The 27686-nt window shown below is 42.0% G+C and overlaps 2 protein-coding genes across 3 annotated transcripts in view; one reads left to right on the forward strand and one right to left on the reverse strand.

Annotated features, from left to right (window-relative positions):
• dock1 (dedicator of cytokinesis 1) overlaps positions 1–27686 on the reverse strand; it is a 138710-nt gene that overhangs the window by 51370 nt on the left and 59654 nt on the right. The window lies entirely within an intron of this gene.
• Positions 12312–26997, forward strand: insyn2a (inhibitory synaptic factor 2A). The gene is made up of 3 exons (XM_028429971.1): positions 12312–13540; positions 18782–18853; positions 26814–26997. The coding sequence occupies exons 1-3, from the start codon at positions 12312–12314 to the stop codon at positions 26995–26997; spliced, it is 1485 nt and encodes a 494-aa protein (XP_028285772.1).

Here is a 27686-nt window from a genome sequence, read left to right on the forward strand (position 1 = left end):
GAGCAGGGCCACTTTAAATTGCTCTTCTCCATTTACTAATTGGACTCCATACAGTAGGAACTTTAGGGCGGGTCGAGGTGGTACAATCATTCAGGAAGGAAAGGTCCCTTATCGACCTGTTCCGTTCCTGCAGTGAAAAAAAAAGCCTTTTGAGGGGAGGACCCCAGTGCTATTAAATCAGTACACAGTGCAAATATTAAAATAAAAACTTTAAAATATGGCTGCAACTACTTTAATGTGGATGATCAAAAGCATGCATCAAAATTACTTAATCAATCAAGCAGCAGTTCCCCTGATACCTCAGCTCATTTCATTGCTGCTTCCAATCTGAATTGACATTTGTGTTTTATCACATTGTCTCTTCTAATCAGTGTGTAACGTGGATGTTTCTTCAGCATGCTGATGCCTCTTGTCACTTTCAGTTCGGGTGTTTTCAGGTGGAAGAGGCAGGATGTAACAGCAAGTGACAGTATGATATTTAGGAAAAGCCAAAGAGATACTACAAGATGAAAAAAAAACTATACCCACAAATTAATTATACATGTATTCCCAGGTAAACAGAGGACTCTCTAATAAAGACATTAACAAACAGAAGTAACACTCAAATTACAAACCACACAATCCATAAATCAATGTTCATTCCAAACAGCAACAGCAAAAATGTGAGAACAATCTGGGCCTGGCTCATTCTTTGACCACAGTGCTGTCCATATTGTGCATGCAAGGGACAAGGACATCAAATAAGAGTCCCCTGAGGGCTTGGCTTTGAGGTAATGAAATCAATAGGAGAGGAGAGTCACTCCAGTGACTTGTCCACTGCCACTGGTTTATCTATCTGAGAAACAGCTTGCTTACACAAGCAGATCGCTGAGCAGACTCCAATAAAAGAAAATGGCCAAGCCTTTTCCATCCTCGCATACTGTACTGTTGACACCACCACCCACAGGAGTTCTATCCATTAAACAAATGTCGTTACCACAGGTTTAATTCTAAAACACTTCCAAAGCACTGAAATCATCCAAGGTCAGTTCTTTACAGACATTATTCAGCCTTCTCCTGTGTCAAACCTGCAGCTTGTCGCTGCTTGGCAGAGCAATAACAAGGCTGTGAAACAGATGTGTTACTGTCACTCCAAGACAAGAAGGCAGTCTCATAAAACTGTGCGGTGTTGTGTTTGTGAGTGCAGTGTGCAGCGCCTAGAAGGTGCAGTCAGTCAGGAAGCGGGGATATTTTATGTTATGCTGTAGAGAAGTGAGATGAGGCGAGGGGGTGAACAAAGAGTAGCAAAACTTTCTATTGTGTGTTATAAAGGACTCAGCTGAGGGAGCTGTGATGCAGTGAGACAGTGATAAACAAGGGAAGGAGCGCTCGGCTGTAATTCCGTCACATCTCCTCCTTTCTGTTCTAAAAATGTTTTGGCACCTGTTTTTTATTATATTTGCTGTATCAGCTGTCCAGTTGGCTGAAACTGAATACTTAGCAGTGCTGTCAAGTATTCCTTACTTATTTGGAAAAAAATACATAAAATATTCCCATCGCTGACTGAAATGAATGTGATCCATAGAAAATGTTTGTAGTTTCCATCCTCTCCATGCAGCATTGACAAAAGACCAGCACCCTGCATTAAAAATGTGTTTAATTCTCACCAAAGACAGCTAAATTATCAAACAAATAACTACAGAAGGCCTCATAACAACAACTTAGATTTAATGATGAGAAGAGATGTCAGTGGCAAAAAGTATCTGCTAATAAGGGCAGATTCAACACAGAAAAAAAGTCCTTATTAAGAACTTAACATCTAGGGAAATACACCTAATGAGAAAAGCATAACAATAATAAGGTGTCATAAACAAGAAGTAATAATAAGAAGTGTCACATTAAAAAGAAAATGGCTTGAAGAAAAATGGCTAGCTATAAAAAGACATGAGGGGCATTTTATAAGTTTGTGCTTTCAGGCAAAAGCAAATGTCACCCTCGTTACCTGCACTTGCAATTCAGTAGTTTGGGTAGTTATGCAGGAACTTTAAAGTTTTTGTGGTATTTCAGTTTCAGTTTTCAATTTGTAACCAACCATCAGATGAAAAAGCTTCCACGAAAACCAGTGGCCTGCAGAGAATTGATGGTTTTTTGGGATGTTGATGAAGATTAAGAAAATGTTATTTAATAGATTAAAGAGTGCTGCTGGTGGACTATACCTGAAAAAGGGTCCCATTATTAAAGGGACCTACAAACTAAGACAGCTAAAGGATATTACTGGAGTACTCTTCCACAAGGGCAAAGCCCCAACCCACAAGTCCTTCAACACCTGCCCTGTACAACAGATTTCCCAGCTAATATGTCTTCCTTGGGCAAAAATATTGCAACCAGCAGTTTTTCACACAAGCATGTAAAGTGATCTTTAAATTTTACAAGGCTTAAATTTGTTGCATTAGTCCCCTCTGACACCCTCAGCTCCAACTCCATAAACACTTGTTCTCAAAAATAAACGTTTTTTCACTTCACAGGGTTCTAAGCAGTGTAGGATGTTTTCAGTCCCTGTGTCTTACAATGGAAGTGGTTCGTTGTTTTTCTGCTTCTGGTCTGTGCTGGTAAGTATAATGTATACTAAAACACTCAGATACTAACATGCACACACACACTCCTCATAGCAGCTGCTGTCTGGAGAGCTGCTGCTCATTACCATGGTACCTGAGGCTTAAAGCAGAACTTGGGTTTTCCCTGTAAGTGAATGAGGCTGAGCTATGGCTCCAAAAAAATGTACCAAGCATGCACTGCTGCACTCCTACATGATCAGGCTTTCACACACTGTGTTATTCTCCTCTCTCCATATTTTGTTCATTAAATACGACAATGGCACAAAACAAATCAATTAACAGGAAGATGCCCGTTCCCAGATAAAAACAGGTCTCCTGCACAAACAGTGTTAACTACTGACTAGCCCATGACAGATGGATGAAAAGCTGAGAGATGATAGAGCAAGCAAGCATTTGAGAGGCAGTACTGGGGTGAGGGGTGATGGGTGGACAAGCAGATGGAATCTTCTCCTCACACGAAGGAATGAGCTGAGAGATCTTTGGGAAATTGAGGCAACAGAAGGTGCATCACCTTAAAATGAAACTCTGAATACATGACAAGCATCACTCTGTGGAAATGCACACGAAAGAATGAAAAGACAGGTGTTTATGCAAAGTGGCAAACACATCTGTTGGTGTCCTCTTTTGAGACAAACACGCAAAGCCTGCAAGGAGGACAGCATGCTCAACACATCTGATGTTATCCTGGCAAAGACGTGACGTTTTGATGTGAAGTAAAGATGTGCAGTTGTAAGGTCACTGCCTGAAATGCTTTAGCTGATGATGAGTGAAAGGGATGGTGCATGAACCTGCCAGATGTAGCCAAAACTAGAGCTGTACTTTCGCCACTGCAACCTTCCCTCCTCCCATCTGCACTCTCTCTCCCCTTTCTCTCTCTCTCATGCTCCCTCCCCCTCTCACTTAATCTCTCTCTCTCCCTCTCCCTCTCCCTCTCTCTCTCCCTCACACTCTATAGATGCACACAAACAGAAAAAAGGAGAAAGCCAGAGAGCAGAACTGCGGCGGCACGATGGGGATATTCTGCCTGCATGGGCTCCATCGCTGAGGCGTCCGGAGTTTAGCCACAGTGTGAGTGTGTGTGGGTGCCTGCTTGTGTGTGAGTGTGTGTGTGTATGCATGTTCCAGTGAGTGAAATCCCTTGCCGACACTGTGCGGAGAGAGGAGAGGGGAATAGAGGAGAGCGGGAGGAGAAGAGGAAAAAGAGAGGGGAGAGTGTTGACTCTGTCTGGGGCTTAGAGGAGCCTCACGCCACCGGATCAGAGGACACAGATGTGCAACAACTACTCCAACTACTGCTGCTTCTGCGTGCCACTGCCTGCCCGTCCTCTCAACTTCTGCCATGGCATAGCTTCTTCTTCTAGCTCGCTTCTAAACCACTAAGGAAACGGGCATGCATGAGCACAACCGGAGATCTGGGCTATCACATCCTTTACGTCAGTAATTCACAGTCTGAGGTAAGTTGCTCCTCTTTGCTCTTGTCTTCTCCTCTATTTCACCTCTCAGCCTGCAAAAGACCAAGTCTGCTTAATGTCCTCTGGAGAGGGAAATCCAAAAATCTGCTTGCTCAGTGAGACTGAGCCTTGGATAAGCCATGAGGAATATTCTACCTAAGATTTTCTCTTTTACTCAGCTGATCAAAAATCAAATGTGTGTAGCAGATGAAAAGAGATAAAGCTCACATTGATTTGATGCTTAGCGCCTTCAGCTGGAGGGAGATTTAAGGTTGTGGAAGGTGCTGGTGGTGAGTTTATCCGACAATGTAGTCACTTTGGCAAACTTTATACATGAAAATATTTTTCAAAAAAAAACTGCCCAGCTACCGGACATTTATCAGATCTGGCAGGCCAGTTTTTCTTTGATCCAGATTTAACCTGACTGGATCGGCATACGTAGCTAAAACAGTGCTTGCGTATGAGGGCTTGCATGATGCTGCATTTCCTCGCAGTTTTGCAGCTGAGTGAGTGTTACATAAACACACACTGATATTTAAACCAAAGAAAATTTGTGTTGCTTCAAGCGGCCATCCTGTTTATGGAGGCAGGTAGCCTGCAGCACAGAGCAGTAGGTAATGAGAGCTGGGCATCAGACTGTTGGCTGCATCTGATGACGGACCTTAACTGAAGACTAATCTAGATTAATGGACTGGGTGAAGTCACCATCTCCTTATTGGTGCGTGTGTGTGTGTGTGTGTGTGTGTGTGTGTGAGAGAGAGAAAGAGAGGAAGATGAGGAAAGAGGGGTTGATGAGAAAGAGAGAAAGACAATGGGCAGCTTACAACCCTCACATTTCAACTGTCCTTTAGTTGCCACACAAAACGGATGTCAGCCCCACTTATCCACACAAACCCCATGATATCACTCTCTGTCTCCCCTTCAACCACAGCTCACATCAACGCTTTGATACAATCTCCCTTGTGTTCCATTTCAGACACTGAGGAGAAGGAAACAGATGAAGATAGATAGAGACAGAAAGAGATATAAGAAGAAAGGGGAAAAGATTGTCTGTGAGAAATAACCAGCTAAGGTATGGGAGGATACAGAGAGAAAGAAAGAATGACCCCCCTCTGTCACTGCCCGTCTTGCTTTAACCTTCGTGCTGCCTCACAGAGAGAGATGGGCAAGGCCAGTTGAGGAGGAATGTGTCCTGTGGCTTCAAACCTAATATTTACGGATTCCAGGATACATTTCACCTCGCGATGCCCCTGGTGAAAGCACATTTGCCACATATACCGCTATGAACACAAATGCAGGAGCCACACAAACAAAGTTACAATAAAGCTTTTACACTCCCAGAAGCTGCACACACAGAACAGAGAACTGAAAAAAAAATGTTACGAGTTGGCCTGCAAAAAGTGCAAAGGTTTCCAAACGAACAGTGAAGTGTGCATTCACCTCCCGTGGCCCTGCTCCATGGGAGGGGTACTCATTCATCCAGAAAACAAATTACTCTCCTATAAAAGAATGACTGCTTTTGGAACAAGCCAGATGTTACCTTTCATGTGCTAATAGGATTATTCATTAAGAGTCTGATTTTTTTCCTTGGGAGCACCGCAACAAACGGCACACAGTCGAGGTGAATTGTGTTGGAGGAGGTGACAGAGGTGTGTGTGGCTGACATGTGTTTGTCTGTTGCATACAGAAGAATCACTGGAGCTCACCTGGGTGTTGTTTCCAGTGTGTGCTCAAAATTGTGCGCGTGTGTGTAAAGCATGTATTTCCCACTGATTTGCAGCAGGGGCCCAGTCAGCCGGGTTTCCCAACAGGCCCAGAGGCAGAAGAGCAGAAAATGGGGAGTTTTTTGTAGTGAAGGGAAAAAGTTATTGTCTATTGTATATTTTACCATTTTGTTTAAACAGTGTGTGTCGACTGTTTCATTACTTTGTAGGGCTGTAGCTGCACATTTGTCTAAAATATGTGTAATAGGGAAAAAAACAAGTTCCCAGAGTGCAGGGTGACATTTACTTGTAAATATTACAAAACCAAGGTAATAATAATAATAATAAATAATAAACTGCCTCAAGCCATGCAGGCCTGTAGTTAGTTAATGTATGTTTGAACCATCGTGGCCTCTGTTGCATCCAGAAACATTACGTTAGCATTTAACCCTAATTAGTTCTTTTTTATTTCCGTCTATTTTATCCCATTCAATTCAGCACAGCAATGACTCTACACTCTCCTATCTGCACCTGTTTTTCCTCGTCTTTTCCTTTCCATCTTGGCGCATGTGTATGCGTGTAGATCTTTTTGTCTTTGCTAGAAATGACTATGAGGAATGAGAAGCAGCAGGGGGAGTTCTCTAGTTACCCATCAGCATTAAAACCCCAGTGTCGAGAAGGCAAAGACAAAAAACACAGAGAAGGAAACATATATATGTATAATGTTCTGTGGAAAGACAGAGCAGAAAAAAATGAAAGTGATCTGATGAATTCTGATTAGAACAGGCAGCCTCTGCAGCATACATCTGTTACAGTTGCCTGTATGTTCAGTGACGTATGAACAGGGTTTTTTAAAAATTCTTCAAGCTCCCAGGAACCCACCTGGGCACAAGTGTAACACATAAAGCCAATTGCCCACAGAAAATAACAAAAGAAACAAGGACAGTTCAAAAGGAGCAAAGTGAGCAAACAAATTCAAGGCTACATGTCTATAGGATGAGGTTGGAGGTATACAATGTGCACCATAAATACAGCAGCAGGCTCGCATGCTATACTATGTCCTTCATGACATTACCAGAGAGAGTCTGATAGAAAAAAAAAATTACTAATTCCCTGCACAATAGAGGCTGCCAGCTAGGGAGGCTGAAAGAGTCTGTAGGTCACATATAAAAATATATATGGATCATTGAATGAAAGTGACTGGTTACTGGAAGCTAACCAAGATTTTAAAAAATAGAGAAAAAACAGAAACAGAAACTCAGCAAAACACCACAGCAGATAGAGCATGCTGTGGTTGTGTTGTTAGTGTGCAACTTAATACGGCATTTCCTGTTTGTTTGTTATTAAGTTATGCATCTAAGAGAGACTGAGGTTGAACCGACATCCTTATCTGGATGTATTAACAATAAGTAAAGATGTATGAGATGTACACATGAACATTCAATAAAAGCTGTTCATGTGGTGGTGGTAAACAGGATATTCTGATGGGTGTGATAATCTGCAAATCTGGATTTTTCTTGCTCCATGATGGCTCAGCAACAATTACTTTAAAGACAATCTCTTAAAATCCTGTGAATTCCAGTGCCATGCTGCAGCTTAATGCACTGTACTGATGTTATCCGTCCACACTGATGTATACAGTCAATCACTCAGCTACATGCTCTCACACATCACACCCTCAGAGCACAGAGACAGTCAGAATATAAAACCCCCCCGACAATAAACTCACGCTGTCAAATGACCTTAGCAGCCCGCAATCTCTTTACTGCACAATCAGTGCGACTTTTCAAACACACCACTGAGCCCTGTGTAATTATGAGCGGAAGCTGACAGAGGAAGAAAAAAAATAAAGCTGTAACATATGGTGCTTGGAACTACAATGACTGTGATGACACTGCCACTCATTCCACAAGCAGCAAGTGAGAAAATGCTAATGTAAAAGTGCAGCAATACCACTGATCTCGAAGCGTAAGGGTGGATGACTTTTTTGAGCTATTTTGGTCTCCTACACAAAAACTGCCTACACACAAAGATCCAGAAAAATAAATGGCAGCTTTCTTGACTTGATTATCTTTTAAAGTTATATTTTACAAACTGTATGCAGGCTAAGACCCAAAATTTTCCTGTATTGTTACAAATATATATCATCCTAAAGGTACTGGCTGCTGCACCACCAGCTGTTTTCCACGATGTGTATGACTCTCAGCTAAGGTAGCCTCTTCCTCCTACATATGCAGAATTCTTCTAGACTGTCTTTTGCTTACACTAGCAGAACCAAACCCTGGGTCAATCATCACACTCTGAAGTAGGATCTCAGATGACACATTCTTCCTAAAATGCACCCCCCTGCATGCAGGAACATTCTTCAACACAGCCAGCAGAGCATTAGTTGGCTCGATGATGGACATCAGTGCATCCCAGCGCAAGATAGGCTGAGGTCTCAGCTTTGTGCATGCACACCTGGATGAGCTGGCCTGCTTGCTGTGCGGCTGAAAGCATATTTTGGTCTAAAATGCCACATTTTACTTCCAGTTTCAGGCTGGCACTAAAACACTTCATGTTCTGTGTATGTTTCAAAAGAAATGAAGAGGATAATGGAACAGAAACCCACTATTAAATGGATGTTTGCATTGCTGTTGCTAATTGACATGTATAGCCATATTTTCAGCACTTAATCAATTCCCTGGTTTTGTGATGCATACTATATTAATGAATTTTCCCTTCAGTGGAGCAAATGTGATAAAACTAGATTAGTCAAGCTAGAAGTTACGGTAAACATTCAATCCCCAGGTGGAATCAGGACACTGAAATATCCACCTTCAAGATTTTCCCCCAAAAGTTAAACGAGCCAACTGCCATTCACAAAACTGCTGACTCATTTACAGTTTAACATAATGCACGCATTTAATTCAAGGTGTGTTTTAATAAACGAGCATGTGCTTCGAGCATAAATCCAACTAATAATAATAATAGTAATGATTTGCATTACAGCAATAACCTGGAATGTCCTTCCATAAGAAAGCTTTAAATAAAAGGATAAATAAATTGAACAGGTTTTCATCATAACATCTTAACCAAATACAGTGATGTCCCTAGAAATAACCCAGACAGACACCCAGTGCCGGGGCCAGTGCCAGTGTGACAGCCATGTGAGCTGTGATGCTAAAACAAGGTCAGATATGAACATGTCAATGTGCTTTGCCAAGTGCCTGTGACCCTGTGAGGTCTGGCTAGAAAATATTGGGTCAGTTCACTTCACTAATTCACTCCTGAATGAGGAAAAAAAAGGAGCCAGGCCACCCTGTAAAAAAGGGGCAGTTGTCACAGCCTTGCGTGCTGAATCATGCTGTTTATGCGAGAGGTCAGGGGGTGGTGTTCCAGCCGGAGGTGAGATACCAGTGCTGCTACAGTCGCCTGGGTCTAAACCCAAAGGGAAACAATCAGATATGTGCAGCCAGGGACGCAACATTCAGCCTGCAGTGGTGACACGTCAGAAAGCATCAAATTTAAGTGTGGATATGATACAATGTAAAGAAGCTGTATGAATCTATGTGAAGTAGCAGAAATATGAAAAGTAATAAGTATGTCATTTGTGCTGACTTTCATGGTTAATGGTTCAGGACCTGGCAGCATCTTTTAATAGAAGAAATAAATAGATAGTTACATACAAGTACTTAACTGTCATTTTTTTGGGGAGTGGATGTGGGTTAAAAATGTAAATTCTCATTTAAACATGCAGAGGTCAGAGACAGTGACAGACCAAAAGCACGGACAATAGTCAGGGATTAAACATAACAGGAAGACAAAGAAGGAGAAAAAATATCAGACTTTCTCAACTGAAAGGCTTCAAATGCTGGACAGCTGAGGTTATTAATTGGAAAATGTATGAATGTAGTGGATTGTGGTTTATGCAGCCCTGATTCATCCACTTTACATTCTTGTAAAGTCCCTCGACTTTTACAACTCAATCAACTAAAGGCATGGATGTCAGGGATAATTAAGTCATTTCAAACAATACAATAACAAGAGCAGATCTTTATGGTTAAGACTGCTTCTTTGTGTTTCAACTGATGACTTCCTGTTGCGTTTTAGAATCAATCCTTGACATTTCTGTGTGTCGATTGCAAGTTAACTGTTTAAGGCCTTTTCAAGTCTGTATTTATTTAATACATCATTATGCACACAACCTTGTATACAAATCCATTTCTTCCATTTGTTGACAAAATTCATTATATGCAGAAAAATCAGCAGTAGAAAAGTAGCACATTTTCTTCACTGCCTTAAGTACAAACCAAGGTGACTCCTAACTAACCTGAGCATAGTAGGGACTGATCACACAATAGAAGTGCTTGGTTCTGCAAGGCAAAGTGATGTGCTGTGTGCAGATGGATGCAGAAAAACACATTAAAACATACCTAGTTCGAAAACTTGAATGACTTACAGTCTTTCAAATTTAAAAAAGGAGCTATACTTTCGGATGAAAAACACAGACTTAGTGTACAAACACTCTAAAGCTAGACCTTCTTAGGAACTTGTGAATACGTTGTGCTTGGTTCACTTTTTATGATGCTATAGGTATTACACTTGCATCACAGTACTATCCTAGAATAAAAAGCATGCCCGTTTCAACACATTTTTTGTGTCTTTCTACTAATTTTACAGCATGAAATAACATACTAGGTTTACCTTTTTAGGAAAGGACACACAGGACTATTAGAAATTGTGTTTTGTGATAAACACGTTTAAAAATGTAGTCCTAGTCCTAGTCCGAGTATTTTAACAGTGCTGTGTCTCTAACATGTTCTCCACTTCACCTCGCTCCCTGGTCATTTGGTCACATCAGTAATTACCTGCCAGTTGAGAATCAAACAAACATCTGCCTGCACAGCAGAGAGCTGCCATTTCTAACCTATCTATGTGTGCAAGCTGTGCACACATGTTTGACTGGTTCCATTGCAAGATTGTCAGTCTGCAACACTGTCACTGTGCTCAGATGTCTTTAATAGCTTTCTCAGTTTCAAGCATCAGTTTTTGTGTTATGAAAAATGTCCACCGCTGGCACTGTTCAAGCATGATGTGGTGTTAACCGATAAGATGATATGATGCATTTGGCATATGGCAAACAAAACAGGCAGGGTCTGAAAGTTAGGTACCAATTAAAGATATAATTCACAGCTAACATGATCTTGATTTCTCATGCTCAATGTGGTGAAGAGCTGCAAGCAAGAGAAGGTTTTGCTGAAAATCGACTGAACGATTATGACATATTTACATAAAATTGCCATACTTACAGATGATGGTGCATAATGTCCTCAGACAAGCTTGTTCTGTTTGATGTTAAATGAGATAGTTAAATGACTATGGCCTGTCTACTAACAGAGCCAGAGACTGAGCATGCTATAATGTAATAATACAGAGGCAGGATGATAATGTGATGGAGAAGACAGTGAGAGAGAAAAAAGTCCCTTATAGCTCCCAGGTGGGTAAACAGAAAGGTTTGGAATAGGAAGTCACTCGCTATTGACAGAGAGCAGTCATGGCAGATAAGCTGAGAAGGATAATTGTCCTATCTGATTCAGCATCTATATGAGCATATGAGTGTTCGCTTATTGTAAATCGGGAGGCAAAGTGAGAATTATATTTCTGTCAGAGCCTCAGAGGCAGACTGCAGAGTCACGACGCCACAACCATACCTGTGATACTGGGGAAAGATAATTCATTATCTGTGCTTGTTCCTCCTTAGGGGGGGTTGTTGTAACCATTCGCTGACAAAAGTTTATCTGTTTGAAGGTATCACCCCCATTTTTATTTATTTAGAAAATGGCAGATGAAAGGATTCACATTATGCTGAGGGAGTGCAAACATGCCCCCAAGACACCCCAAAAATTATTAACAGTAAGAAGGAAAAGGTCAGACAGTGAAGAATCACGGTGAACTTAATGAACCGCAGAAATAAACTGCAGACCTCAGACACCATCTTCAGCAAAGTCAACAGTATTTTGCGTTAACCAAGTGTGCCTGAGAGTGTGAGAGAACATAAGAGAGGAGGAGGAAGAGGAGCTGGTAATGAAAGAAGCTTCAACTGGCAACAATAAAAAAGGAAAATGATGTTAAAACTGGAGTTATTGGTTTCACATGGAAGATTAAATGCATCATGAAAATATGCGCGGGCATGCTAACACCATACACACTAGCAGTGTTTCTGTAAATAAACACTGAAAACTGGCAGGCATAAAAAAACCCAGGAAATCTGGCATTAAAAAGAAGAAATGAATGAGTTTTATTTGAAGGATAAATATCTGTCAATGCAAATGATGATACATGCTACAGTTATAGTTAAAATTTTAAAGGAAACATCCAATCACTGCCTTGAAAATAAAGTATTTTTGGCACATATAAGTGTCTGATAAAATACTTTCTAATCATATTTTTAAATAATAACCTCCCTCTCCCTAATCTGAGGGAGCAATGGTGTCTTGTGAAGTGGGATGGCAATGGTCTTTGTCTAAGCTACTTATTACAGATGATTAACACAGCGTATCTCTCTATTCCTCCCAGGAAACATGGTGAGCAAGGAGGGTGGCAAATGCATGCTCACCAACTCAGAGTCTGACTCGGAGGCAGCGCCCTTGCCCTCCACCTCACTGGCACTGGAGGTGAAGTATTCCCTGGAAGCCAGTCGACAGGTGAGGAAGCGAAACAAGGCCTTGCAAGTGCGTTTCAAGGACATCTGTGAGGCACAGAACGAGCAGAGGGAGGCGGAGCTGCAGGCAGCGGGGAAAGGCGGCAAGCCATTGTCATACAAAGTGGCGTATCGCAAGTACATGACAGTCCCTGCCCGCAGATCCATTCCAAACGTCACGAGGAGCACAGGCGTCCAGACGTCACCTGACCTGAAGAAGCGCTATCAGACCTTTCCCTTTGAACGCAAAAAAGGCCACACCTTTAAACACGTGGCAGCTGTGGAAACTTACAAAGGTCAGAATAACGGTTTTGTCATGGAGGTGAAGCAGTCCAAAGCAGCTGAACAGGGTTTATATGAAGAGGAGGAGGGAGCCTGTGGGGGGAGCGGAGTCCTGAGGACCAGGGCTCTGCTCCATACTAATGAGTGCATTGCCACAGTGGAGCAGCACACTGCACCTGATGGCCTGTGCTCTGACGCTCTGCTGCTCACTTGCACTGCAGACACAGACTGCCTTGCAGACACACCGAGAGGAAGCGGAGCAGGAGGACAGGCAGAGTACCAGCTCTGCAGCATCCCGTCCAAAGCCCGAACAGGATTACAACACAGGGAGGCCGACACAGACCGCTCGGCCAAGAGGCAGCTGCTCAACCTGGAGGAGGGCTCGTCCCGAACCCTGCCGGACAGGGCCTCCAAAGTTACAGGCCCTATTGCCTGGAACTCCCTTACGCAGGTGGAGTGCTTGGACAGTCCATCAGTACGGAACAAACGGAAGAAAGGCCTGCAGCTCAACGGGCTATCGAGCGAGACACTACCACGATCTAGTGGAGGCTGTAAAACGCAGGCACAGTGCCACACTGGGCAGTTATCTGCCCGACCTATACGGGGCATGGAGGAGCCTCTATCACCCTGCATAGGTGGCGAGGGTGATGGGCCACCGCCTGACCAAACGCAGGAAGCCTGTAAGCAAATAGTGCCTATGAATCAGGACGCGGATGTTAAAGCACAGCTCCAGGCCATGGAAAATCTCATCAGCTCCAGCCAGGAGACCATCAAGGTGCTGCTGGGAGTCATTCAGGAACTGGAGAAGGGAGAGGCCCACAGAGAAGGGTAAGGTGTCTCACTTGAAACCACTGCTTTCCACAGATGCACTATGATTTTTTTTTACTACCCAGGCACTGATTTCAATATTTTGACTCAGGGAACTAACCCAAACCATTTTTAAGCAACATGAGGGCAGAGACTGCTGTAGCACTAAAAATGAGTCAGTGGCCAGTCATGGCTGAAATCATTGCACAAACCTTGGCAAAAAAAAATGAAGCAATAACTGGTGATTGGTCACACTTAGGTGGAAAACTGATGCCATTTATATACTTATAAGGTCAATTAAGGTGCTTCTGTAACATGTAACAGTATGGTAAAACATCTTGATGTTTCCCATTGGATTGTAGGTACTGTCTTATATGGGTGACAGCTACAGTGCATTGTTGCTGGGATGATGTGGCTTTCACCTGAATGTGCCCTGCAGTGCTATTACTGCACAGTGTCCTTTTTCATGACTATTTCCCTCCAGATATGATGGAGCTGCTGCAGAAAGTACTTACAGACACATCAGTTCACTGATTTGGCCTGAGTGGCCTGACGACCTATTGTATTAAAAACCTTGCCATGCTGTATGTGGCCTTTAATCGCAAAACCCAAGGCTGGGCAGCAGCAGTCTTCTTGCTATTTTTGAACTGAAGTAGTTCAGCTACAGATATTGATCTAACTGGCCAAAGCAAAATCTATATTAGTGACAATGCAGCTTGGATTTCTCCTTTAGAATCAAAAAGAAGGCTATTAGTTCAATTGTAGGTACAAATGAATGCAGGGATTGAGGAAGATGCTAAATCATGAAATTGTTCTTTCACATTCCTTTAGTGCTTAAGCAAAATACTACATTTAACAATTAGCCTTGTCCAACAGCACACTATAATGTGTATGTAGTAAGTTGAAGGCCTGTGAAACAGCTATTTACTGTCCAATGGAGGTGGAGTTTGTACAAAAGAGTTGCAGATAGTATTGAGCCTGCTGAAATAGATTATTGTCTATCCAAAGGCACGATGCAACCAAACTGGCCAATTTGTGGGGTGAATTGCTGGGGCCTGGCACTCGGATCTCCATCTGTTTTAAACAGGGCCGTGTCAGGGCGTGGAGTGGGAAACTCAATATAATGAATGTATCCAGAACCTGTCAATGCACCACCAAGAGGAACACAAGTGTATGTTTTCAATTCTCAGTATCAACTTAATTGAATGAGAAGGTTAAACTACTGTTCAAGTACAAGGATTGAACAAGGTATAATTCTCACAGCAGTCTGGGTTTAGGCAATTATCCTCCTCCAATCTAGCACATGAAACCTTAATCTCCTTATCAGCAAACTCATAAAAGTGCACTGTGAGTGAAAAAGTAAGCAGACATGTGGTGGAGCACAGGGAGCCATCTTCAATGTGTTGCCAAGCACATCTGGCTTATCAGATGTGTCTGGAGTGGCAGGTGGGATGAGGAAGAGGAAGAGGAGGAGGAGGAGGAGGAAAGAAAGATGAGAGGAGAGGGGAGAAAAAGAGAGGAGAAGAAGAGGAGGAGGAGCAGGAGAGGAGAGGAAAGGAAGAGGATTTTGTAAATTAAAATTAGTGACTACTACTTACTACTTTTTAATGGTGCCATCTGTTCACATGCATAAAGAAACAAACACATTGTGTTTCTATTCACTAATTAAAAATAGTTGAAGCCAGTGAGCTGTATAAGCCCCTTGTAATCCATCCAAGGCCAAGTGAACCTCTATTTGTCTATGCAAGCACAGTCGCCCTATTCCTGTACTTACATTTAGAAGTATTCACACAATGTTAGCTTCATACACCTGCTACACAAATGTCACTGACACACTAAGAAGCAGTGCCCCCAGGCTATAGGAGAATTGTGACTGTGATTTCATCTATTATATAACTGCATATGCAACAGTCTGTGCTTTAATCCCTATGGATGCATTAAAATCGAATTTCCATGACTAATGGGCAATGTGCTAAATCTAATAAAACACACAATCCCTAGCGCACATATGTGAGAAATATGAGCAATTGTCAGGACCATGTTTTCTGTGCAGACCCAAGACCTTCCAAATAACCGTAATCAAGTACCCACATTACGTTTACAGAAATATGGCGTGGCAGTATACTCTGTGGGTCTTGTTAGGGCAACCACACAAACACAACAGAACTCCAAGTCTGGAAAAAAAATCACGCTTCATCTTTCATCTCCAAAAGTCCCCTGCTGTTCTATCCACCAAGTTTAGGAGCTAGTGAGTGCAGCAGGCGAGCAAACTGTCAATCACAGCAATGTCAGCAATGTGGCCGACATTTGCGGCTTCTAATAACAAAGGAATATTGAGGACAGAAGGCTCATTTAGTGACTAAGATCATATGAATTTATTTAAAAAACTTTGGGCACTTTGGGCAGAGATTTTAGAGGGTCAAGTAGCAGTGCTGCCCAGACAGCTGCACAATATTGACAAAAGTAAGTGGACACACAGCTGCAATTTGAAGCTCTTTGTCAGATAACTGGTTGGAGATTTTAGAGCCAAGCATGGACTGCTGCTTCCTCACAAACTGCTTACAACATCCCTATTCAGTGTCCCTACTTGTGCCACACAGCCTCGCCCCAAGCATCCAGTACAACAGTGTGAAGGGTGTGACACTGTTCCAACAGCAAAAGACTCAGGAATAATGCTGTATCATCACACAGTGTTGGCACGCCAGACCCAATTAATCACACTCATGGGGACTTGTTGCTAGCTGTGTATTAGCACTCTGTATGAGTGCATGGTTGTATACCTCTGGACTCCCACCCACTCAGTGACCTTTGGGACAGCTCACCTAGTGGCACAAAAGAAGGGGGGGGTGTATAAATATACTGTTAATGGCACTTTTGGCTTCCCTCTCCCCAGGGAGGTCTGCTGAAATGAGCTCTGCTCTCTTATTTTCTCTTATCAACTCAGTATGAGAGGGAGGTGGGGGGAAGGATGAGAGATTGAGTCAGAAAGAGACCTAGACAGCATGAAGCAAGGGAAAGCGAAAATAGAGGGGAGTTGTTCAAAGGACGAAATCCAGTTGCCCGTGCAAACCCATTGGCTGCTTATTGATTGGCTCATCTGGCAGGAAGCAACTGTGTCTGTGGCCTTCCGCACTGTACTGGTCTGTCAACCTTTCTCCAGCTGTGAGCCCATTAATTACAATTAATTCAAGGTGCAAACTTGAAGTAAACCTGCTGTATCACTGCACTCGTCCTCTTTTTTTTCTCCATTACTCCATTACCTCATTCAGTTACAGCTTTAAATAACAATATCAACACCTCTAATATACCTGTCAGAGCATACAGCACAGACAGCAGTGCCAGAGATAAGGAGAGGGAATTTATGATAGGGTTTTAATTTTTATTGGTGCTGCAGCCTGTGGGCAGCGTGACAAGAGTTTTAGTGGGAGAAGTGACAAATGTGTCTCTGCTACTGCTAAAGATGAAAGACTGGAATTAAAAGTAGAAAATTAGCACATTAACCTCAATAAGAAGTAGAATGCAGTGGCATGTTCATTTGAGAAAATATGACTTATGACAATAGGTGCCTGTTAAAGGATCAGTTCACCCAAACCACATAAAAAGAAACAAAAGAGCCCTTTGCTAAATTACCTTTATTGAGAGGTAAGCTAAGCCCACAATGGTGGAAATGTGTGTTGATTACGCTGGTTGCTTGTATTATAAATATGGCAGAGAAGGTTCCGGTTACAGCCAGTCATCACCAGCATGCAATTAATTACCTGTGACCAGGTAAAATTAAGCCTTTATACTTTTTGTCTTCTAAAGAGTCCTGTTCTGAACGGAGACACTGCTTATATCTGAATGTAGTTTTTAATAACTGTCCATAATGGGATGAAGACACAAATCAAAAACAAAACCATCTTCACCAGCACAGAGTGCTTTGTGCTGTGAGAAAGTAAGGTTTTGTAACTTTCTACCAAGGTGCGACACAGAAATTAAGCTACTCATATAGGAGGATGACCATAAGGCTGATCATGAAGGACAGCATGTGGTTAAATAACAGCTGAACTGCTTTCATTTGACACAGCAGTGTAATTATCATGAAAAGGCCAACCAGCAAAGGTGTTTCTTTATGACACTTACTGTCAATCAATACCGTTTTGCATGTTTCCATCTGCTATCTTCCATTTTCTTCTATCAGGCCTTTTGTTGCCTTTTAGGTAATAGTACACCGTGGTATAATTCTGGTTCATAACAATGTTTTATGTTAAAGGCAGCTGATGACAGAACATATTGATCAGTTTGAACAGGAATTTGGTGATCAATATTACATTGAAAATGAAAGAGAACAACACCATAAAAACACAAAACTGCAGTGCAAACACAATTGTCAAAATTTTAACTGCCTAGAGGACCGAAATATTTTTTTTCAGGTAATAACCTAAAGTGTACACTTTACAACACCGTCCTGCACAAATGGATTAATCAATACTCGGCATCTCTGAAGTGAGTAAAAAGGGTCAATAGAAAAGTAGACAGAGCTACTTATACTGACAAGAAAAAAAATAATTTAAGATGGACAGTTAAAGCACGTTGTCCCTGTGCGGGTTTTCTCCAGGTGCTCCAACTTCTCTTTAAGAAGTGCTTGTTAGGGTAATTGGTGACTCTAAATGCCCGTAGGTGTGAGTGGTTGTTTGTCTGTGTATGTTGCCCTGTGATGGACTGGTGACCTGTCCAGGGTGTGCCCCACCTCTCACCTGTAGATCCCCCCCCCCCACGAGCTAGGTTTACTGTTATACAATGTCTTTAGCTCGAGCTCAAGAGCAGAGTACATGGAGGAAGGGGACAGACCCATGTTATTGGCTGCAGATATCCACCAATCACTGCGCTGTGACCCGCCAGGCATTGGTAGGTAGATGCTGTTACACTATTACAGCAGCTACAGATGAAGCATACTTTTTTGCTCTACCAACAATGCCTTTAAAATGCAAGACAATGCTTTGATCCAAAATACCTTTAATGCAGCCCAAAAACTCAAGTGTCTGCCCCTCTGCCTTACCTGACCTCCAATCCGTCAGTCCTAGCTAATGGCTTACACTGTGCTCTTTCTACCCTGGATGTCAGGCAGCACAGGCCACTCAGGAGGGCAGTGCGACTCCTCATCACCCTCATTCCCTTCAGTCTCACTAACAAGGGATGACAAATAAGACGAGAAAGGAAGGTGTGAAGGAGCAGTTAGCAACTCCTGTAATTACTCATTCACGACTCTTATCTTCCCTGCAGACTCTCCTATCGAACTGGACAGGACACAGCCAACTGTGACACATGCCGGAACAGCGCATGCATTATTTACAGGTTAGTGGCCATTCCTCTTCAAAGACATGATGGTCCAAAGGTGCCCTGTTCTTTCTCCTTGAGGGAAAGTGAACAGGTGGAAAAGGGAAAGCAGAAAGAAGAGGGAAGAAGCAGGGGGATGCAAGACAAATGTCAGCTGAGAGTACAGCTGAAAAACAAGGAGGACTCATACTGTAGAAAACAGAGCACCGGGCACCAAAGGTGAAATCCATAGAGATCATCATTATGTACTGTTGCCCAGCCAACAACATTCTTTCACTTCAAATTATTTGACATTAATTACAGATGTGAACCCAAAGTCATTAGACAAGCAGCAAAACAATCTTGTTATGAAGGTACATGTCATTATTATATTGTTTACAGCAGTCAATGTGAGAGGTTGCAGAGACTAGTTGGCTGGGTGGACATTAATAACAATATTATCCAATGTAATTATATTTTTAAAACTAGGGGTTACAGTTTTGGCTCTGAGACTGCCACTCATGTAGCACTGTCAAATTAGCACTCAGGGTAACTGTAATCAGTGTAAAAGCAAAAACAAGATCATTTGTCCTAGCATAGTATTTATGTTCAGAGGTTAGCTCACAGCAGCTTAGTTTCCAGTTGATTGCCACCAGCCATATTCCTTGCAAAGCAGCAGCTGTGTTTCTTCAACTGTATATCTGACTGACAAGTCAAAGAGAATTCTCACGCATAGCACCTGCACATCTGAAACTGTGGGTCAGTGGACCTATCCTGTCACAAGACCAGGTTCTGACATCCCTGTCAAGCCTGAAGGCTGTTCCATACTCCGCGAGACAAAGAGCGGAGAACGCACTCCACGAGTGGTAAGAGATTAAAAAAAAAAAGGTCTTTTCTGCACTGAGGTACCATACTCCGCGAGACGTGTGTGTGCAGAACTCCTCATACGGCCCGCCCACTAAACTAGAAGAAAGACTTTACTGAGTTTTTTAACACACCACAAGGACTTGTGCCATGGCAAGAGGGCATTATACAGAGAGGGTGCCTGCAACAGCGTGAGATGTCCGGCGATGAGTTGTGAAAATGCGACATTAAAAGTAACAACAGCAAAGATTCAGTGTTTGTGCCTTTATGACCACATTTGCACATCTACTGTGTTCCAATGTGCCTGCAACACTTCAAACTGTCCGGTGATGAGCTGTGAAGATGCGACATTAAAAGTAACAATAGCAAAGATATACTGTTAACGAGCCTATTATGCCCGGGTATGTAGGAGTATATAGAATGTAATAACAGTCACCATCTGGTATGTGTGAATGGCTGTCTGGAGTTATTGGTGACAAATCACCCTGACTTGCCTTTCTTTCTTTCTTTTATTGCTCATCATGCAAAACCGGTATGGTCTTATCTAAATCTGTTGAATCAGTGCTGTTTATACACCTACCTATATACCTGGAGAGGCTCTTGCGCTTCTCCACTTTCATCACGCCCACAATAAATTCCGACCAATCACAGCATGGTTGCCGCACAGCCTTGAAAGACAAAGTTCGGCCCGGACCCTGTGCACAAAAGTGCGGATCAGCGGGCGGTCAGAGACAAAAAATGACGTCATTTTGTGGGCTTAACGTCTGCAGGGGGGAAAAATGTCTTTGTCTCGCGGAGTATGGATCCAGCTTGAGCCTTCCTGGCACTCTCCCTGTATGTGCCTGTTTGTTGTGCTTAGAGAAACTATACAATAAAAAGGAACAGGAGAAGGAAGACGAGAAGTAAAGATGATTTTTTTCCCCCACTCAGGCTGCATTGCTCCTCTGAAGAAAATTTAAATCAGTTTCTTTCTACTGCCCTCAATAACTGATAAACCTCTAGCCAGACTTCAAACGGCCTGTGAAAATGAGGGAGCAGGGCAGTCAGTTCTTCCCAGTTGAAGAAGGTGCATCATGTCGTAAAGTCTTTATATATATCGTGTAATGCCGCAGGGTGGACAACAAGAATGGCGCTTTAACAACAATTCAGTGACAGCAAAGATGTGGTGAGCTGAGCTGCATTATGGCTCATTTTGTGCAAGACACTGGATGAGCTTTAATTAAGAGGCAATGATTTGGATACTGGATTAAAGGATGGATGAAATAAGGCCGACTGCTGAGATGGGATCTCAGCTGGTATTATATATTAGTCAACACAGCATGTTTAATGTTAACTCCTGGGAAGGAGAAGGCCCTGCTCACTTTAGCCTACCTATCCTCCATCTGCCTGTCTGAGTAAAGACCAGCTATGCTTGTCCTGCTGTGCCAGCCCCTGCAAACCCAGGAGACATTCACTAATCATCACTCTGAATCTGTGAGCACAAACTGAAGTATGAAACAAGTTTAAAACGGTCAATCTTACCTAAACCGTTGTGTTTGGGCAGGTGTTTACAACATGAATACAAGTGCTGTTAAAATATGCAAAACACAAGCAGCAATAAAAGGCCATGTTTGAAAGAGCCCATTCGAATATGAACAAATTACATGTACGTGCCAGTGCCAATATATCTATCAAATCTTCATTATTTTTTTCTTAGATCAGACACAGTCAACTGAAGTGCTTCATCTGCAGAGGAAGGGCAGAAAAAAAGAAGGTTCATTTTTTGATGAACCTTGTCGGCATCTGGCGGGGTTTCAACTTAATAAAAAGGGGAAGAAATTTCTAAGTGAGATGTTTAAAATCTGTTAAATTGACCTGAGTTTTTCTCTAAGAGACCAGCTTGACACGGTGAATTGTGTAGATTGGACACAGACTCAAATATAGCAGCTGTATTCACACAGGCAGAGGGGATTAAATGGCAATCTAATTACTTGGATCTCCATGAAAACAACCTCTCTGGAGGTGGAGGAACACAGGATAAGAAGCAGAGCCATGAAGGAATGCGCAGAGTATGGGAAAAAATAGTCCTCTGTGATATCTATTGGGATTGTTTGTGAATGTGATTGTGACTTTGTGCCAGGGCCAAACCCCTCTGATGAAGCTGGTCTCACCACTGGAGTGGACATATGGGTCTATAAATCATTTTACGTAGCCCAATGAGGAGTCAGCCATGCACTCTTCAACATAATCAATTTGTCCAGTAGTATATGGCATCATCCAGCCTATTCTTAGCATAACAACGGTAGCGGATCAATATGATGCTGCAGTGGGCATGGACTTCAAACAGAATACACAATCTGCTCAATCTCCTGTCCTTGTCTGGTCCCACTTTCCTCATTTTTAACCATCCTGAACTCAGCTTCTCTTTCATCTTCCGGCAGAAACTTTTTCTTTAGAATATGTTTTCTCCTCTAAACAGCCAAAGGAGTGTGTTCAGATCAGCTTGAGAGATTCAATGCTTAATACAATGTGCATGACACTGAAACAGTATAAGGGAGAAAGGGATGAAAAGATTATTGCAGTTCATTCCGTCTTTGCCAGGTGATGTAATATCTGAAAGTGAGAAAGGTGGGGAGAGGAGGTGGAGTAGGAGTGGAAACAATAAAAGAAGTCAGGGGCTGGATGAGGAGAACATGAGACAGACAGGGTGCTGCAGAAAAGCTGGGGGATTTGAAATGCATTCTAACTGATGCGTCTTGACGCAAAAACCCTGTAATCTCATTCTCCTCACATTGCATTTATATGGGTTAATGTGCTGATCAAACAGGGAGATAGATTTAAATGGATGAGATTACGGAAATCGAATGAGGAGGTCCTCACCAATGGTTACTATTGTTCACAACAGACTCCAGTTATTCCCTATCAATAAATTTGTCATTGGCTTGCAAGTCTTGTGATCAATTCAGACACAGTGCACTAAGGCTGATTATTAACTGAACTGTCTGATAGTCAAACAATCTTTGAATAAGCAGTGCAAATAGAGTAAAAGAAAATCAACAAATGAATGGGCTTTTAAAAGGAGGGAAAAAAATCTCCCATCTATTGTGCAAGGCTATGAAAATCAATTAAGCGTTGCTAAAGGCTGAAGAGCTGATTACATTATAACATATGGAAATTACTGAGCAGCAAACATGTCCTACCACACGACTCGGCCGGGGGAAGATATCTCTTTTTGTGCAAGCATAATGATGTTTTCCGACATGGTGGCAAGCTGGTTACCATAGCTACAAGAGCGATCCTCCGTAGGACAGATAGCATGAAGGGACAGTGAGGACCGTCAAAAAGAGCACATTCACACCCAGGGAAGACAAAAAAGAGAGAATGTGCAACAGTGAAAGAATGAAAGACACAACAAGCCATAACAACTCAGTGCCTTTTAAAGTGGGATGAAGGGCAGGTGAGAGGTGTGCATGGCAATGAGCGAACAAAAATGAGATGCTATGCATGGTCCCAGTTTTTTTTTTTTTTTTTTTTTTTTTTTTTTAAGAAAGAAGGAACATAAGTGTAGGAGTAAGCAAGGGAGAGACAAAACCAAGAGTCAGAACAAGTGAAGAAGAGAGGTTAAAGACTGACAAGGTCCAAAGTGCTTTCTTCAATTTGTTCTGATCCAACAACCCACTCAGGGGAGTGGCAGCCAGGGGACAGGAAAATGCCAACAATGTTTCACTTTTTACTTTCAGCAAAAAAAACATGAATGTGGAGTGACGCAGCGGGGCCCGTGACACTTTCATAAGGAGAAGCTGAACATTGGGCTGGGGAGAGACTAATAAATCTTTTATTGCAAGGCCTTTTGAGTATGTTTCAAAGATGAAATGATTATCTTTTCTCTCTGTTTTTTTCTTTTTCCCTAAAGTAAGTTATGCAGAATTTTTTTTTTTCCTTTTCAGTGACATCTAATTCTCCTGGTGCTATGAGAATTTAAAAGGGCAGCAGATGATAGCTGAATAATGATCTCTAGTCTGACATACCCATATATTATCCATCAGGACAATGTGTGGGTAGGGAATGTAAATATTTTTAATAAAAGCTTTGGTTCATACAAAAATGAAGTTGTATCAACAGGGTGTGTACAGATGAGCTCAGATGTCAGGTCATAGTTTTATCTTTTCAAAATCACTTTCATGGCATTTATGTTTGAATGGGAAGGGCAGCAAGGATCTGACAGGAAAGACAACAGAGTGGAAAGGATTGACATAAAACAAAGGTCGAAGCGCATATTCAAACCAGCAATGTGGTTTGATTTTGGACAGATTTCAGTTGATATGTTCTGGTCACAGGCAAAGACCAGACGTGTTCCAGAAACTACGAAGAATGACAGCACGTCATGCTTAAATTCTCTAAAAGCATAGTAGCATTACTTTTTAAAATGAAAGAAGCCGTAATTTCAGTAGGAAAAAACAAAGACTGCTGCGGATCCCAGGGAGCCACACAATCTGATCAGTTCAGTGAAATATGGGATGTCGCTTGTGTGTACGCCTCCACCGATCAGACATCGATCAGAGAATTCTTTGAAGCTGCCTTACTACAGTTATTTGAGCAAAGAGAATGTTAATTTTGTGGACAACGTATTATGTTAATTATATATTAGCTTGACTTTGACATCATAAAACATCATGGTCTTATTATACAGCCTGATCACACATCAGTCCCCCCGAGGCAGACCAAATAAAATTTTACAGAAAACTAACACAAATAAATCAACAGTAAGAGCACAGCAGAAAAAGAATCACTAGAAACAACTTTAGATGATCATTTCCAAAATGATGCAGACGGTTTTTAGAGCACACAGATTTTTCTAAGGGTCAGCTTTTAGTACTACAGCCTTTTTAGAGTGACAAAAGCATATCAGATATTAGAGCCAAATTCAAGGGTCTACAAGAGGGCCAAAAAAAGGCTCATGTCAAAATGTGTCACATGCTAAATTTCTGAATAGTTATAGTAGACACCCATTCATCACATAGTTTTCAAAACATATACTGACAGAACCAGGCCAATTATTCCTTTGGTTTGGACAGCATCAGCCCACAACAGGTTGAAAAGAATTCATACACAGATCTGTTTCTATGTGTGGACAACCAAACAATTTTCATACACAAAATTGATTTATACCAGTGTAATTAACGGCTAGTGATTTATTGATAAAAACTCCAGAGTTCCTGGACCTGTGCAAAGCCCTGAGTCATAGAAATGCAAAGTACTGGATGTTTGCCCTTAGCCCATTCATTTAAGTCACTCAGACATTTCTGCTCTGTTGAAATCGATAGCAAATCCATCAATGTACTTAATAAAAAATGTCATTTCACAGAGAATCTTTATTTAGAGGTTCTAGAAATTATTATTTTACTGTGCTTTAAGATGCAGCAGACCAAATAACTGCACCTACACCTCACCTTGAATGCTAATGATTAGCTGCTTCAATAGGCTGTGATGGACTTCTAGTCAATGCAGATTTGAAAAAGTGTTTCTTTTTGTTCAGATCATAACACTGTATTTAAATCACAGCAGAGAGCCTGCTGCCATTATGTAAGCCTGTCCGTCAGACTCGAACAGTGGCTGGAGGAAGCTTTAACAGATTAAAATCCCTCTACACTTACTACAGCAGAGGCTGTAATCTGAGTTTCACTTAGCAGACCCTAGTCGTCAGATGTGTGCAGTCCATGGGATTACACTGATGCCTGGGCCGCATAAATCCCTAGCACTCTGAGGAAATGTGGCATACGCTGAGAAAGACAAGATTGACTGTGTTTGTGTGCATATAAAAACCCCACAAATTAAATCACCCTGTAATACTGTGCATCAAAGCAACATGAAAATCCCAAAAGACTGCCATCAATACCCATGTTCTGATCTCAGTTTTAGCAAACCAAATGATCTTCAGTTCAACACCCCTTCCAGTGACCAAGCACTCCTCACTGGGGAAAAATACTAATGGACTTCCCTCTCTCTCTATGAATCCCAATAAGAATGCAAATGGAAAACATGACAGCAGTGGCTCCAGCCCAAACAGGCAGCCAGAAGCAATCACAAACGGTCTAAACTGGGAGGTTTTTGCACAGAAATAAAGATGAAGCAAGTGAGAAATGTGGGTCACTTTACTAGGCTGAGCGATGCTGTGACAGATGCCTGTGCAGGGGTCAAGTGTGAACAGGCGATAACAGAGTGGTATGCAAAGGTTTGGGCATGTCACTGCATCAGTTTGTCATTTGCTGAGCTTTTGAAGCAGCAGTTTCCTAAATTTGGGCACCCAAAAAAAATAATTCCGATAATATTTAGTTTTGCTGCAAAAACAGCCTGTATATGCCTCCTATAGTCACAGGGAAGTCTGGCAGGTGGTATTTTGACCCATTCCTCCATACAAAACCCTCAGTTCATTCAGGTTTCAAGTCAATTTATGCACATGCCTATTTTTGTTTAAATGCACATAAAAATGCTTCAGTTGGACTAATAAAATGATTTCAATACTGACATGTTTTGCATGAGGTATAACACATGTTAAAATGAAGTTGCTGCTTTAAAAGCTGTGATAAACAAGTGATAAACCGATGCACCTATTTTCTTAACTGGTGCGCAAACTTTTGCATACCACTGTAGGTTGTTATAAGTAGAAGTGTGGCAGTCATTGTCAATAAGGTCAATACAATGTACTAAAGGACAGCTGGTACTCAATGGTGAGGGCTTATGAAAAGTAGTATACGGCTTTTAATCAGTACATAGTTGTGCTACACTCACTATTCTATTACACTGACTATAAAAGTAATACTACTGATATATGTGCCGATTCATTCGTTCTCATCAACACTCAGCAGCAACCGACTGCAAATCAGCACAGATGGCACGAGAAAAAATAACAATCAGCAAACAGGTCTTCCTAATAAAACCCAGGAAAGAATATAGCATTAAACATAGATTATGATAGCAGCAAGACAAGTGCCATTTACAAAATTCATAAATTATCAGATTAACAGCAGCTCGTTTACATTTAAAGCTACAGATACTCAAACAGTCCAGCTGTAAACCCTTACACGATAAACATGTGTGACATGTGCTGTATTTGCTGAAACTTGGCTGATTCTGTGTCTCTGTTTCTTTGCTGCAGTGTGGAACTGGACTTCAAGCAGCAGGAGGACAAGCTACAACCACTAATGAAGAGGCTTTGCCCTACTGAGGACACCCACTTTCTCCCCCTGCCTTACCCCCAGGAGGCCTTCACCTCCACCCCAAAACGCAAGTCAAAAGCTGACTCCAAGAAGCACGCCCGCTGGAAACTTTGGTTCCTATGAAAAAAAATGACCATCTCCTCCCCCGGTACTGATGCACAGGATTTAAGAGTCCATCTGGTCATCCATATTTGTTTGGCTTACCCACCATTTATCTTCTGTTTTCCTTGGATTTGGTAGACCTGGTTACAAAAATTAATTGGAGCTTGACAGCTGGATGCTGAACCCCTTCTTCTCAGAGATGACAGGATGTGTAATGGGACACGAGAGTGGATTCTGTGGAAAATTCAAAATGTCATGCTTACCAAAAAAGGATTTAGAGTTATTTTGAACTCATTTCTTCAAACAGGGTGTGAAATTACACCAGGGAAACATATTTGGAGATCAGCAAGGTGAGAAGACGAATTTGATTTCCAGCTGTCTATTTGCATACATTTTTCTAGCTGACGTAAGCAGGGGTCCTGTTCTGTGATAACACTTCCACCACATTTCTGTTCGACGGTTGGGACATTTTGTCTTTCTTCACAGCCTCCAGGAGAGGCTGTTAATTCAACAACGATGCTCTGAGTCCTCCATAAACAGCATATCACTGTACTGCAAAGCACAATTAACACCTTCAGGATACATTTTAAGAACTATTTTGAGTATTAAACTCACACGTGCAGATCACCTACTAACCATGACAGGTTGAAGACTTTGTATCCATCTAAGGAAGAGACCTAAAGGACAAATGTTTATTGGAGTTCTATGAT

The sequence above is a fragment of the Parambassis ranga genome, chromosome 19 (assembly GCF_900634625.1).
Source record: "Parambassis ranga chromosome 19, fParRan2.1, whole genome shotgun sequence".
NCBI classification, from domain to species: domain Eukaryota; kingdom Metazoa; phylum Chordata; class Actinopteri; family Ambassidae; genus Parambassis; species Parambassis ranga.

Excerpts from the sequence above, each read along its gene's own strand:
- insyn2a (XM_028429971.1), top strand. The coding sequence starts at position 12,312 with ATGGTGAGCAAGGAGGGTGGCAAATGCATGCTCACCAACTCAGAGTCT. Across the intron at positions 13,541-18,781 it reads GGAGAGGCCCACAGAGAAGG|ACTCTCCTATCGAACTGGAC; the intron begins GTAAGGTGTCTC and ends TCTTCCCTGCAG. Across the intron at positions 18,854-26,813 it reads AGCGCATGCATTATTTACAG|TGTGGAACTGGACTTCAAGC; the intron begins GTTAGTGGCCAT and ends TCTTTGCTGCAG.